Source organism: Cibotium barometz, chromosome 14, assembly GCF_041138505.1.
Source record: "Cibotium barometz isolate CiBa-2024 chromosome 14, ASM4113850v1, whole genome shotgun sequence".
In the NCBI taxonomy this organism is placed as follows: Eukaryota; Viridiplantae; Streptophyta; class Polypodiopsida; order Cyatheales; family Cibotiaceae; genus Cibotium; species Cibotium barometz.
Window position 1 is genome coordinate 9,258,252 of NC_141059.1, and position 15,618 is coordinate 9,273,869.

A 15,618-nucleotide genomic window follows, 5' to 3' on the forward strand; every position below is an offset into this window, starting at 1 on the left:
TTGCAGGATGCTAACTGTCAATCTCATCACTTCTATGATAAGTTGCATCAAAAACATATGCGTGAGAATATTGTTAGGCTGATGGATGCCCAAGGCAACCTTGTTACTCAACCTTCTGAGATTATTCGGCATTGCATCAGGTTTTATGAAGATTTGCTTGCCCCTTGAGAGGATGTCTCACCGGCTGTCCTGGCTGCAAGGGAGTCATTGTTTGTTGAAGTACGATATCAAGTTGACCTTGATGTGGCGGTTCAGCTTGATGCTCCTGTTACTCAAGGGGAAGTGGAAGTTGTTCTCTCCAAACTTCCCATGGGAAAGATCCCTGGTTGGGATGGTTTGACAAATGAGTTTTTCTGCTGATCAGCTTGCAGAGCCTTTGATGCTTATTTGTCAAAGGGTTTGGGATGAGGGATATATGCCTGTCGATTGGAAGTTGGGCATACTTCATTTGTTGCCCAAAGTCCCTTCGCCTACACCTTTGGCTCAATGGCGCCCGATCTCACTTATGGGTATTATGTATAAAATCTTTACAAAGATTTTTGCTAATCGCTTGCAGAAGGTGCTTTCTACTCTTATTCATCCATATCAATATGGATTTGTGCATGGCAGGAATATTTTGCATAATATTCTTAATGTTCAAATTGAAGTGGATTATGCCAAGGCAAAGAAGCAAGAGATTGTGATGGTGCATCTGGATCTTGAAAAAGCTTTTGATCATGTCAGCTGGTCTTTCCTTTCTAAGTTAATGACAGCCATGGACTTTGGTCCCAAAATGGCTAATTTGGTGCATTTACTTGGCTTTGGCTCTATCACGCGGATTATGCTCAATGGAGGACTTTCGGATGGTATTTCTCTCACCCGTTCTCTCTGGCAGGGCTGTCCTCTTAGCCCTCTTTTCTTTGCCATTGCCACTCATCCTACGTTATCTCGCCTAGATGCTATGGCATCACATCGTGAAGTGGTTGGTGCATCTCCCTCATGGGTGGCAAGCAATTGGTTGCTCAAGCCCTTGCAGATGACACTTTTATGTTTCTCAGGGCCGAAAAAGCCAATATAGATCGAGCAATGGAAGCTTGGAATAATTTTGCATTGGCTTCTGGGCTAAAAATAAATTCAACAAAATCAGCTCTCATTGTATGCACGGAATAGGGTGGCAAGGCCGTGTGGTGCATACAAGAGACATTGTTCGTCATCTTGGGTATCCAATGGGTGTGGATGTGGACCCCCAAGCGCTTCTTGCTTGGATTTCTACTCGGATCTCGGATAAATTTGTGTATTGGAAAGCTCAAGGGTGGCCTATGCACGTGAGGGTTAAGGTAGCTCAGGTTATTATGCTTAGCATGATTTCCTATTTTTTGCCTTTGCTACCTTGGACGCACTAATCTCTTCTCCGTTTGGTTGCTCCCATTCGGTTTATGCTGTGGAAGAGGCAAGGAATTATTATGGGTCAAACATGGATAGCTTGGAATCACATTACGACGCCCAAAAGAATGGGTAGGACTGCTTTACTGGATGTCCGCTTGCATATGGTGGCATGTAGGTGGGCGCTTTTTCAGGATATGTGTTTGTAGGAGTAGCCTTGGGTATTCATGGCTCGTGACTTGATTGAGTTGGAGGGATTGTCACATGGACAGACACGTGTGTAGGCTTCATGGTGGGACATTGTGAATGCAGCTCATCCTGTCCGTATTCGCTCATCTCACATTTTATCGCATATTTTCCTTTCTTGGCATGAAGTTCTACTATTGACTCGGTGGGATCCTGGTCACCCATGAAAGACTACTTTTGAACTCTTTGCAGTTCGAAACATTTGTGGAGTCGCGTGTCATTGTTTGTCATTGCTTCACGCATACGATTCAACCGCATGATCAAGTTAGGCTTGGTTAGAATCCGAGATGCTGTGATACCTAGTCGTGAGACAGGCCATATTCGTTTCATCGTATTCGGCAGCACTTTAGGGTTCCTCGGACATTTCAGCCACTATGAGTTGACATCATGCATGCAGTTGAGCCTTTTACTCCATTGCCTCGGCCATCTGCTCTGCAGATCAACCTTGGCTTGATTGGGCACTATGTAAATCTGGTGACTTGATATCACTTTCAGCTAACCAGGTCTATCATAAGCTCGTATCAGAGAAAGATTGGGTTTCAACCAAGGCCAATAAGGTGTGGGGATTGCACAAGTCTAAATCATGGTGGCAGAAAACTCTTATGTGTGGTTGGCAGTCTAAACTCCCTTACCAAGGTAAGGTTTTCATTTGGAGGATGTTGGTGGGAGGGTTACCTACATGGGATCAGCCCAGCCGTCGTAAAATTACATTGGCCTCTTGCTTCTTCTGCACGACATGCACTGAAACAGTTATGCATCTGTTCATGAGTTGTCCAGTGGCCCGTCAAATTTGGTCTTTTGTCTCTCGCGTTTGGGAGGCAATAGAGAGGTCTACTGTTTCGGCTCATCAGTGGATATTTGGGATTTGTCCTCAAGTCATTACTTCGGATAGTCACCTTGTGATATTCCATTTCCTTAGATGGACAGGACTTCAGCATATTTGGACTACACGGAATAGGTTCATCTTTGATTCCTTGTCTGGAATACATGGACACATTCTACGTATCCGCGGTTTGTTGCTTTGGCAGTTTTCTTCTCTTCTCTCAGCTCAGCTACTGGATGCAGATGTTATTTCGTTATGGTCTATGATGGCTCGACTGGCTCATCTTTGATGCTTTTATCTGGGATGCTTATTTGGCTAGGAGGCTTTCTTATTAGTGTACAGGTTTGCATGGTCATGATCCTTTAGAGGATCTTTTGTGGGGGTTTTTTTGGGGCCATAGGTTCTGTGTGAGCCATGTGGCTGATGTACATTTTTACATATAATATAAAACACCATTTCACGAAAAAAAAATGAGAGAAAAAAGAAGAAGAGAAAAGAAGATAGGAGAGAGAGAGAGAGAGAGAGAGGAATGAAGGGCTAGGCTGGGCTGGGCTAGGCTTGGAGGAGAGAGGAGGAGAGAAGACATGGGTAATAGAGGGTATAGAAAGATATTGGTTGTCAAAAAAAGCTCGCTCCAAAGTTCGCTCTATGCCCATTCCCCTGTACCTGTCATCTCATCATTCTTGCACACCTGGGTTGATATCACTTCCTAGAAGACAACCCTTTGTCCTAAACGCAAGCTACAAAGAGATCTCAAACAAAACAACGTTAAAGAAAAATGCAGGCCGTTCAGCATCAAGAAGCAAAAACACACATCATCACATCATAAGAGATGTCCAATAGATGCAATACAAGGCAGCCACCATTTAGCAAAAACAATCAACACATTCTGCAAGTCATATAGTTAGTATAAACAGGAATTTACAACCCTAAAGGCCAATCTTTACATCCACACAACAATATAATCAAATACACCTACATGTGACAGCCCTTCTAGGGATTATAATATTCTCTCTCTCTCTCTCTCTCTCTCTCTCTCTCTCTCTCTCTCTCAGGTACCACAGTCCACACTATGCTATATGTAGATGATATTATTCTGGTCTCTGAGTCGCAGATGGGACTACAGCACCATCTCCATGCACTCAACGACTTCGGCACACAGAGGGGGCTTACAGTGAACCTTGGGAAAACCAAGGCCATGATTTTCCACACCTCAGGGCCAGTTCGACGACAGGCCATCTTCACACTAGCAGGAGGACAGGTAGAGGTGGTAGACTCCTATGTGTACTTGGGGATTACATTTACGACTCCGCCATGAAGATTTACTATGGCACAGGCAGCCAGAGATAGACTCACACGAGGGTATGCAGCTCTGGCCATGCTAGAGAGACAGTGTCACCAGGCACACTTCTAGGAGCCCCGCACGAAGGGGTGGTTGTTTGACACACTAGTCACCCCTGCTTTGATGTATGCTGCAGTAGTATGGGCACCTGTGCTCGCCACCCCCACATGGTCTCAGATAGAGAGGCCTCAGATTCTCATGCTCTCACGGATGATCCGCAGCAAACCCTCCGTCCCACATGACATTGTCCGGATGGAGTTTGCTGCACCTCCTATGCTAGTAGAGGCCCTCTTGTAGACGATGTGCTTCATACAGAGAATCAGAGATATGCCATCAGATCGACTCTCAGATAGAGCTTTTGAGGCGTCCAGGCAGCTTGCAGCAGAGAGTGGAGATAGGAGATCATGGTATTCACAGATGATACAGTGGCTCACTCAGCATGATCTTGACATAGATTACCTGCCACCTTTCCAGTATGATATACATGCACCACACATGCAGCTCTCTCACAGTCAGAGGAAAAGAGTCCTTCAACAGGATTTATGATAGCGATACACTCAAGAGACTTGGATTACACCCAGTCAGCCTCTACCGCCGAAGATGCTATACTACAGAGATCAGTTTATACGTATCTCAGCAGATGGATTCATATAAAAACCTGGATACATGGATGTGTACATGCCTCACAGTGCCCGAGTGGCGATTGGCCAGCTCAGAGTGTCATCACACCAGCTTGAGATTGAGGCAAGTAGGGCAACACGGATCCCCAGAGCAGAGAGAATATGCAGACTATGCCAGGAGGAGGTTGAGAGTGAGGAACATTATGTATGCAGATGCAGAGCATATAGTGTCATTAGAGAAAGATACACCACCATCTTCAATGGACATCCCTCACTTCGCCAGATCATGGAGTCCGCAGACCAGCGCAGATTTGGCTAGTTCTTGCGAGAGACACAATGCCACAGAGAGACACTGCTACGGACTCATACCACAGGGAGAGGTGGGCAACAGCTCCAGCTCACTGATTTCTTCCAAAGATCTATCCCAGTGCCTACCCTGACACAGGAGGGGGTTACACTTCAACGCGCTGCGAACCTCCGAGCCAGATGGAGACCGAGAGCACCAGGCTACCAAACTCCCAGACTACATTGGAGGGAGATCACAGAGATATGAGCTCGACATCAACACGATATCCAAGAGCGGCTAGCTCACTTACACTCACACCCGGAGATCATGCTCCGAGGTATTTTTGCTTCGCCATTGCCTATGTATCACATATTACACCCCCATTATGGTACTGGTGGGAGGTAGACAAACCTGCATTACATTCTTGTATACCCTATGCATATAGGTTGCATACTGAGCCTCTAGCAATAGTGCTCCATCCATCACACCACCCCACTACCTCAGTACTTTCATAGTTTATTTCATGTTCATTTTGTCCTTTTTTTTTTTGGAAATCCAGAAGACATTGACAGTTGTACATTGATTTGTCTTATAGGTCGAGTTCGGCCTCTACTAGACGTTAATACAGCTTTCTTTCTTTCTTTCTCACTCTCTCTCTCAAAAATTTAGTTTGAAGATCTCTACAAGATCAAGTGAAGATATATATCAATACACATACATACATACATGCATGCATGCATGTATGCATACATACACACATGCATACATATGTGTGACATACACATGCATGTATATGTATTCTATATCTATATAATTAGATATAGATACAAGTATATACATACACATAGATATACATATATGTATATACATAAACATAGTGGAGGTGTGTATGTATGCATGTGAATTATATATACATCTCTATTTATATATATGTTCAGACATATACATACATACATACACACAAATATGTATGTATGAGAGTGTATCTGTATACGTACCTGCATGCACGCGCGCGTGCGCGCGCGCGCACACACACACACACACACACACAATGAATATACATATACATATATGGGGGGGGGGTGAGGGGGGCAAAAAACACACTTTCTAATACTTTACTATATAAAGAGAGGAGCTCCCAAGATAAGGGCACTTCTCATATAATGTACAACTAAAAGCAGTGAAAAAACAACTCCACATGCAACTGGTCTAGCTGTTGTAGCTGAAAACAATCATATAAAGATTCAGTGGAAAACCAGCTGATTCAATTTGCGACCAATCCAGATTATCCAAAGTGCCCAAAATCTTGTCCATGCAAAGAAAGGAGCTTTGTCAGTGGAAACTAACCAATCTGCCAAAGATCCAAAAGTTTGTAGAAAAACATACGCCTGGAAATCTGGAAGCTCAGCACACTAAAGAACTCCTTGGTATCTTGGTATCTATGCAAGTCCATAACAAGAGTGGAATAGTCTCATTCAAGCACGAGCACCTTACGCATTTCTCTCTCTCTCTCTCTCTCTCACACACACACACACACACACACATATCTACATACATACATACAAATGCCATAAACACTTGAATTAAACTGTTTTAGGGCCATAGGTAGAGATTTGCTATTCCATCATTTTTTTTTTTTCTTCTCAAAGAGTTCCTTTCCATCTAGTTGGGCTTCAGTTTTCAAGCTTGTCCAGAGCCTTTCCACTTGTGAATGCGATTTCTTTTGCACCCACAAAAGGATTTCCTGAAAGAGAAAGTCAGTTTGAATATCCCACATATTTTTTAGCTTGCAGCGACTATCTACTGAGGCAGCTCCCAGAACATGTAGCAATTCACTAACACGTTTTTGGGCATAGCCAGTGGGTGCAAGTAAAATAGATGGGTCCGCAGCTAGGTGTGGATATAAGGCTGCCATGCCAGGAATCACTTTGCCTTGTAGAAGTGCACATGCGAAAACCGCAACCCGATGCTTCTTGCTTTTAAGAGGGAACTTATGTAATGGAAGTTGCCACAAGTGGGGACCAAAGCTTGGGGATACCCAACAGTAGACATCGTCAGAAAGAGTATCATACCATGGTGGTGGATCTGAAAGAGGTTTTGAGAAAGTACATAAAGCATGTGCATGCAATACCAGCCAATGGGCCTCCACACTTGTTACAATCTTCATATAAGGTCTAGATGTGCTGACAAGCTCATTGTACACCACAAACTCGGGCGCATTTTTCCTTAGAGAGGAGGATGGATGCACGTACACTTTTTCCTGCGTGCTGCAAGCTAGGTACTGGATTGCCTTGTGTTTTTTGTGCTTATCTTTCTCTTTACTTTTCAGGATCTCCTGTAAACTGACCTTGTGTGCCACTCTATCTGCCCAGCCTGCACAAATTGCTTGTCTCAATACTCGCTCATGCTTAACACTCAGTTCATGATCTCCCCTAGCTTTCCACATCGCTTCCACATCAACTACATTCACTCCACTGCATGCAGAGATGCCTTTTATGCCTCTATTCTTACTAGATACAAGGTATATGTGTATCAGCTGTTTTCTCAATCTTGACATCTCATATAGTATCCTTGCATGCATATGGTTTATTCTGCAAAATTCTTCTGGATCATTGGATGCTTCATACACACGCAAAGCCCCAACTACACTGAGAGCATCACTTAGGGGATGCCTATACCTTGTATGTGACACATTCTTTCTAGTGGATATCTTAACTTCTGCGGTTTCAAACGCTCCCCTTTTTTGCCTGGTCTTGGCATTGATATCTGATGCACGTGGGTCAGGCATCATATCTTCTGCACTTACTTTATCTGACTCCTCTTGGGCATCTGTATCTGCCATGAAAGGGCTATCCAAGCTTAGAGCTGCTACTGTTGCTGCTGCATAAGCCAGCAAGATATTCGTTTCCTTGATATCATCTGAGCATCCAACCTGCATTGCAGTGAGCAGCATTCGGGAATGACGTGGACCAATGGGATACAGTGAAATGGCTTGTCCGAGAGGAGTTAGGAGGCCTGACTTCAGGTTAAGTGCTGACAAAGCATGGAGACACAGCTCAGCCTCTGCAAGGGCTGTTTTGTCAGGTTGTGAAAGAAATGGGAAGTTGTTGACCTGCATGACAATACAAGCAAAGAATCAGAAGAAAAGAATGCTACCTGGATAATCTCCATGATGAACAAGGTGAAGCAGAAGGTGCTACCTTGACAATCCCCATGCACTTCAAGAGAAGCACAAGGCCCTCAATGGGAGCCCGATAGATCTCTGGCTGAGAAAATTCCAGGAAGGTGTCATTGAAGATGGCAGATGAATAGAGGCGATAGCAGTGTCCAGGACCTGTCCGCCCTGCCCTACCAGCACGCTGAGCTGCAGATGCCTTGCTTATCCAACGAACCTCGTACCTTGTAATACCGCTTGCACGTTCAAAAATCTTCTCCTTCGCTCGGCCACAATCCACAACATATCTGATACCGGGTATGGTGATGGACGTTTCAGCTACATTTGTTGCAACGACAACTAGTCGTGATCCCTCTGGGACAGCACCAAATACCTTAAGCTGTGAGGCTGCTGGTAACAGGGCATAGAGGGGCAGCACATGCAGTGGGCCATTGACTTTAGAGAAGGCATGTTTCTCCCGTGTAGCAGGCTTGTCAGACTCATCCCTCTTTGTGGTGCCACTAAAAGCATCAAATGCATCTTTGATGGCATCCAAGCAAACAGAACCTTGTATACGCCACTCTGACTCAGTCTGACGGTTTGGCGCATCTTTTGCGTTTGATGCATCTTCTGCTTCCGAAAAGTCCAAATCACTTTCCGAACTTGAATCAATGGGCGTGCCTGCTATCTCCCAGTTGCCAGCTATCTCCATTTCATCATTTAACTCATCATAAGGGTGACTACCATCGGCTGCATCTGTGATATCCTCCAGATCATCGCCTGTAGAATCAGGTTGCCTATCATGTTTCTTCTTCCCCTCGTGTTTTGGAAAAGCCTTCTGAAGCCTCTTGCACAGGTAATGCACTTCTGCTTGCCCTGTTAGAAACACAAGCACGCCTCCTGGTGGAAGGTTCTTGTGTATGGAACAAACCTTCTTATAGGATTTACCCACATAGTCCACAAGCTCTGTCTTGGCAGAGAAATGAACTGTCACAGGAAATTGCCGGGCCGGGACCTGCACCACAGGGGGCGGACATGCAAAAAGTTCCCTGTTTGTCACAAACTCATCTACAAGTAATGTAGCGCTCATGATTACAAGCTTCAGCGGGAACACACAAGCTTTTCCGGATCTGCATTGCTCTTCATATAAAGTCTGTACAAACACAAATGGGTGGAGTTTTGTCAGAAAACCAGGCATGGTTTGGAGGCATACTCCACTACACTCCCAAAACAAAACATGTTAAAACAAGGAAAGTTCAGATTATTTCTCAAAACCAAAGTGCAATCTAGACTGCATGAGAGTCTACTTACAAAGCTTCAGGTCATCAACTTCCAAAGCATAGACTCCATGCTATGGCATACACACTCACGCATGAAAAAAATCAAAGAAAATACCAAATATAAAATTATCACATTTGCATTAACGCATGTTTACCATCTGAGGAGGTGGAATTACAAAGGTTGGCGGCCGCCCAGGGGATGTAGGGTTGGGGTTGTTTTTTTTCCTTTTTTGGTGGAGGAGGGGGGGTGTTCCTCCCCTTTCATGGCTGGATGCTCTGGAGCGAGACATCATCTGTGGGTGTGGGAGGAAGAGCCACGCTGGGGGCCAGTAATGCCAGACAATCACATCGTCTCCGTAGGGAAAAAGTGTCCCGTGCTCCAAGTGAGGAGGAAGGCAGCTCAACACTGCTGCATAATATCGAAGTTGCCCTGCCCACACTCCCGCCAGCCCAGGACGGTGTGAGTGGTATCTGTCTTGATAAAGCATATGGTCTGTGCCAGGGAGTCACTATGCTCTCAATAGCCTCGCTGCCTGCAAAGCGTTCACCAAAGATGACATTCTATTATGTTGCTAACGAGCTTCCACCACTGATCTGTGGGGTCAGTGGAGTCCACAGAATAGACAGCCGAGATCGCCCTGATCTGAAAAAGTGGAAATCTCAGTCCCTGGGGCCATGCTGTTCTCCCCAAAGAGGAGTGCATGCCTGGCCTCATTGGCCCACACGGTGATATATATACCGTCATAAGGTCAAATGAATCTGAACTTACAAATAATTTTAAAAGAAAGAAGAGAATCACCAGAAACAAACAAAATAAAAAAAGGCTTAATAGAGACACCCGAGAGAAAAAAATAATAATAGTAATAATAACTTGCAAAAAAAGACAATTTTTTTAATGACTAATTAGCAAAACAAACTTTAAATGACTAATTCACTAAAACAAAACAAGTAAAGACAAGAATACAAAAAGTGTGAACTTTACCTCAAAGATTGTCCAATCATGAAGTATAGTTTACATATATATAAAAATTTGTCCTAACAACCAAAAGGACACAATTTTGATACAGAGACCAACGAGCTAAGTTTCTATCACTTCTCCAATGAAGCTCAAGATTCTCATCAATGTAGAGACCAAAAAGAGTGGGTGATAGAGGGCAGCCTTGTTTCAACCCAGCAGTGGAGGGAATGTCCTATGATGTACCTCCTGGAGCCCTCACTCCTCCGGTGACGGACTCATAGAGGGCGATGTTGCTCCAAACCATGTCAGATGGGACTCCTATCTCCTGAAGACATTGTAGGAGGCGGGCTCAGGGTACACTATCAAAAGCTTTGCAGAAATCCACAACGTAGCAATAAATTCTCTGATGTCGTGCTCTACCCTTCTCGATGATGGAACCATAGTCACTAGAAACGGGAAACGGAAACAGAAACGGCACACCCCTCGGAAACGGAAACGGAAATGGAAACGGCAACTGCGGGAAACGGCACATATACTTGATAAATTAAACTATAGAACCAAAAACTAGTAATTACAAACTCAACAGCGAGACTTTCTCAAATTTGCATAAAGGACACCTCAAGATGAAGTCAATTTCTTGTTGAATTAAGAATAGAAAGTACAATGCAAATACATCAGCCAAGTTTGGAACTCATGAGTAGACTCAAACTTGCGAGAGATGCACATCATCTGAGCCCAAATCATCATAATCTAGAAAGTCGTTGGAGCCGCTATCCCCTCCTTCGCCCAAAGTAGCTATCGGCGTAGGCGGTAAACTGGCATGCTCCTCTGCCTCTGAACCCTTCTCATCCTCCTCTAACCAATGCTTCCAAGATTGGGGGTTCTCATTTCGCTCAAGAAGACACAAATTGGCACTCACAAAAATTAGATCATTGGTCTTTTGAGTGCCAAGCCAATTTCGCTTCTTTGAAGCGATATGGCTAAATGAGCTCCATAGTTGCTCCAAACAAGACGAACTGACCGCCTGGCTCAGAATCTTGATGGCCAATTGTTGCAACTCTGGAGTGTCTGCCCCATAGTCCTCCCACCAAACACATGGATCAGTGGTGAAGCGATTTGCCAAAGCATTGGCTCTTCCAAACCTCCTCTTGCAAGCCCTGTAATCTGCCAGTTGATCCTTGATAATTCTCTGCTTTGTAATGTCAGACTCAAGTCTCTCCAAAATCATGTCCCATCCATCTGCCACCTCTGAATCTGTGTATTGATTGCCTGCTTGAAACTGGGGATTAACCATGAAACCTACTGCATGCATAGGTGAATGGTGGCTGGCTTCCTTAAAACCTGGTATTTATGTTCATCTTGCTCAATGTGCTCCAACTTTTCCACCATCTTGTCCATCCCCTCGTAAATCTTTCCAATGCATGGCTGAAGTGAATTTGTCATCCTCAACAAGTGGATGATCGGCTTCCCCAAAGCTATGATGCGTCTCACCTGCTCCCACCAAAGGGGGTTCCCAAGATTTGACGCACATGACTTCCCTACAACGGTTCCAGACAATGCATGCCTCTCATACTCATCACTCACCATCAACTGATTTCGGGCACTAGAACACTTGTTAAGGGACCCCAACATGAGGAAGTTGTATCCGAAGCGAGTGTCTGAATACTTGCGCAAATCTCTAGATGACTTCTTCCTGAACTTAGCCAGCAAGAAAGTGTGCCTGTAAATGAAGGATACAATCTGGGTGGCTTGCACTATGATGGGAGCAACCCAATCCAACTTTCCGATGTCCTTGAGAAGATTGTTAAGGCACTGCGCCATGCATACAGAAAATGTGATATGAGGAAACCTGTCACACAACAATCTGTCGGCTGCCTTGTTCGCATTCTCTCCATCAGCTACAAAGTGGATCACTTTCTCTTCACCCCCCGCTTGTACGGCTGCTGACCACTCTTGGAAGAGTGCTTCTGCACTTTTCCCTGTCTTGGATGCATCATGCGATAAAGTAAGATTGCCCTCTGGAATAGACAATGACACCATGAATGGATCTGGACCAAGTGTCGCTCTAGCCATCTGCAATAAGTGATGCCATTCCTGTCCCAAGAGGACCTAACAATCTCTGTTGCTGCAGCAACTGTGCCCTTCTCCTTCGCTAGTAAGGTGGTTCTCAATGCCTCTGATGATGGAGGAGTGTAGGTGGATCCATACTCTGGCAATGGCATCATGGTAGAAGAAGCGTGTGCAACACTACCATCCACCTCCTCCTCCTTCTTTGGGTTCCATCTACTCTGAAGTGTACTCTGCCTAGATCGAACAGTACCCCTCGCGCCCACTGCTGGTGGTGGTGCACCAAATGGACTTGCAGTGGGTCCAAAAAATGAAGACATTCCACCATATGAAGACCTAGTGGTTCCAGAGGTTTGTCCTGAAGTGCCCACATATGTGGAAGGATCTACTCCCACCCTTGCTCTCCGAGCCGATGAAGATGCCCGCATTGCTTCGTCTTTCTGGCGAAGCTTCTCTCGTGCTTCACTAGTGATGTTGGTACAAAATGCAATGTCTTGTCCATGCTGATGAAGCAGGTGTGCTCGAATACGAGTTGCACTACCTGACTTCGTAAGGAGACAATATTTGCATGTCCACTTTTTCGCGCCTCCTGTTTTGTAGGCACCCTCCGCCAAGACCTCATCCCAGCAAGACCACTCCGTAGATTTAGACTTCTTTGAGATGAAATGATCCATGGAGGCCATGGATGCAAAGACTACAAAGAAGGACCGAGGAACAAGCGTCATTGCAATGGACAATAAGGACAAAGTGCCAAGAGATTCTAAAAAAAGAAAGTACACAATAGAGCCGACAAAGTTCGAAGAAAAATAAAATTCTTTATTCATTCAACATTAGCAATAGTTACAACATGTGACTTTCTACATGGGCTTTAGTGTCTTGATCCTCATGACTGGTAGGTACCTCAGCATCAACTAGGACCACAACAGGTTCTTCTACAAGCTGTAGGTTTCGCCATATAGGGGCTCGTCTTCGAGTGTGTCTTGGGACCATTTGCAATAGCAAGCAATCTTCATCATCCCAAAACCACATGGGAGGGCAATGACATCGTCGAGCCCTCTCTTAGAGATTGCCTCTTGCAATGTTAGGCTCTCTCGAAGAGGCAAAGGGCATCGACAATGAGCTGTCTCGATGTATTGTCGCTCAGCCACGCATGAACGACCACCACGCCACCGCTCATAGAATGTCATTAGTGCAAACTATTGAATGCAGCACAATAAGAAGAAGAGAGGGATTAATTGAAAAAGAACTTGTTATATTAATAAAAAAGGTGCAATTTAATTAAGAAGCGTCCCATCTATTTTTTAAATAGTCAATGATCATTAAAAAAAAAAACAAGGTTCATTTACAAATTTTTAAAAAAAAACACTTACTGATTAAAAGTTATTGATTATGGAGGACCAAGTTGAGAAGTGCCTTGCTCTGACTTTAGCCTTGCTCCAACTTCAGCCTTGCTCCAAAAGGGAGAAAGGGAGGGAAAGAGAGAAAGGGGAGGAGAGAGGACCATGCTGGAGCTTTGGGATTTGAATCTTAGCTCTAGGGACTTGTGTCACAGTAACAGGAAACAAGTCTTGTGTACAAGTACACTGTACAAAACAAGCTTCGTGCTATAGATTATATGGTGTGGTGTTGAGACAAGTTGCAAGGAGAGCAACGGGAAGGAAGCAACGAGTAGGAGGCGAAGGCCATCATTTTTTCTCAACGGGCATCGCATGCTGTTACGGGCGGGCCAGGCAACGTTTTTTTTAAATTAATTTATGCCACGTGGGCAGCGAATAACAAAGGGCGAAGCCTTACGTTTTATTTTGGACCAGCCATCGTTTTTTTTAAATTAATTTTTGCCACATAGGCAGCGTCGACCACCCGCCCCCGTTTCTTGCCGTTTCAGTGAGTTCGACGTGGGGAAACGGTGTTTCCCCGTTTCGGGGCGCCGTTTCCCCCGTTTCCTGTGACTATGGATGGAACGAAGGGTGAAGATGTGGTCAAGGGTAGAGTAGCTCCTCCGAAAGCTTGCCTATCCTGAGGCTCTGCATCCCTATCTCTCTACAAAACTGAGCTCCACCTCTAGCCCCAATCCATAGACTTTGGCCAACGTGTGGCCAATTATGGTCCTGTAATTATAAGGATCGAGTGGATCTCCGGCTTTGAGGATGGGGCTGATGGTGTTAGCGGACCAAGAGGGTGGAAATCCTTCACAACAGGCCCTATTGAACATGTAGGCTAGTAGGGGCGCCAAGGTATCATCAGCATGTGAGATGTACTCGGCAGTGAGTCCCTCGTGATCCTAGGCCCGCCCATTACGTAGTCTATGGATGGCCTTGAGCACCATGCCCTTTGTGAAGAAGGTGGAGATGGTGGGGCAGGAATCTGGTGGTGGGAGTAGAGGTGGCTGATGAGGGATATGATAGAGGGAACGTGCATAGAAGTGCCATGTGTCTGGCCAGGTGATAGGTCTCAAAGCCAATAGTTCCGGGCATCCCCGGCACCACAAGACTGACCCACGGCATCTCATGCAAGACACGAAAACAAGGCACACATCTAGCAAATCATCTAACCGGCCAAGCAGGTATAAGATGCATATGCATATGAAAACTTGGAATTTCCATGTTCACTATCCTTGTACCTGTTATGGGCCAAAAGCCAAGCTAATAGACCTAGGGATAAGATCACAAAGCCAAGCTAGTGTGATCCCGTGCCTAGCCAAGTTAGGGCTTCATGCCAACCAAGTTGGACTTCGTGCCAGAAAAGCTGGACTTTCTGTGCCAGCCAAGTTAGGCTTTAATGTTAACCTGTCCATAGGCAAACTGGATACACCTCATGTGACCACCTCCGTGCATGTACATCTTGTGATCATCTTTGTGCTTAAACATGCATTTAATTATGCACTAGGGACAATGTTATGACAGCTTGTAGGGATGCACAACCTATCCTTGGGTGGGTTTGCTACCAGAAAACCTGCAAATGAGGGTCGTAGCCTCCACAGAGGCGACTGAGGATGATAGGAGCTGGAGGTCCACTTTAGAGAATGGGCAAATTAGGGTGACCTTGCTCGGGGAAGAGGGATTAGCTAACATGGAGTCCTCCAAAGGGGGGAACTAAAGGCCTCTCTCACAAGCCATATGAAGTGCAATGCTAGCAAGGCCAGAACACAATAACAAAACCACTTGAAAGAAGCAAAGAGGGGAGGAGAGGGGTCAGCCAGAGCAGAGAACAGGGCATGGAAAGCAAAAAGAGGGGGAGCAAAGAAAGGAAAAAATATGTTAATTAAAAAGTAGAAAGGAAAGAAGAAGGGGGCCAAGAAGGAAGCGGGACAGGGGCTAATTCGGGCAACAGGAGTGAAGGCATGGCACGGGGACAGGGGCAGGAGTGGCTGGGCTGTGCACTAAGTAGGTGCAGACGGGTCTGAAGCAGCACACAGGGACTGAGGGCAGGCTGCACACTGGGAAGGGTCATAAGGCGTAAGCACGGTTCTCTTTTTCTTTT

The 15,618-nt window shown here is 45.3% G+C and overlaps 1 protein-coding gene and 1 pseudogene across 1 annotated transcript; one reads left to right on the plus strand and one right to left on the minus strand.

Moving 5' to 3' along the window:
* Nucleotides 1–3,795: 3,795 nt before the first annotated feature.
* Nucleotides 3,796–4,946, plus strand: LOC147631642 (uncharacterized; annotated as a pseudogene).
* Nucleotides 4,947–6,239: 1,293 nt separating this feature from the next.
* Nucleotides 6,240–13,143, minus strand: FAS4 (RNA helicase family protein). The gene is made up of 3 exons (XM_086808163.1): nt 13,039–13,143; nt 7,880–8,986; nt 6,240–7,791 (listed from the first exon to the last, which is right to left on the minus strand). The coding sequence occupies exons 1-3, from the start codon at nt 13,126–13,128 to the stop codon at nt 6,304–6,306; spliced, it is 2,685 nt and encodes an 894-aa protein (XP_086664289.1). The 5' UTR covers nt 13,129–13,143; the 3' UTR covers nt 6,240–6,303.
* Nucleotides 13,144–15,618: the final 2,475 nt, after the last annotated feature.

What these genes read in the sequence shown, in the direction of transcription:
- FAS4 (XM_086808163.1), bottom strand. Translation starts at nt 13,128, where the DNA reads ATGGTCCCAAGACACACTCGAAGACGAGCCCCTATATGGCGAAACCTA. An exon ending in TGGTCCTAGTTGATGCTGAG is followed by an intron (nt 8,987 to 13,038) that starts GTACCTACCAGT and finishes GTGTTTGTACAG; the next exon opens with ACTTTATATGAAGAGCAATG. An exon ending in AGTGCATGGGGATTGTCAAG is followed by an intron (nt 7,792 to 7,879) that starts GTAGCACCTTCT and finishes ATTGTCATGCAG; the next exon opens with GTCAACAACTTCCCATTTCT.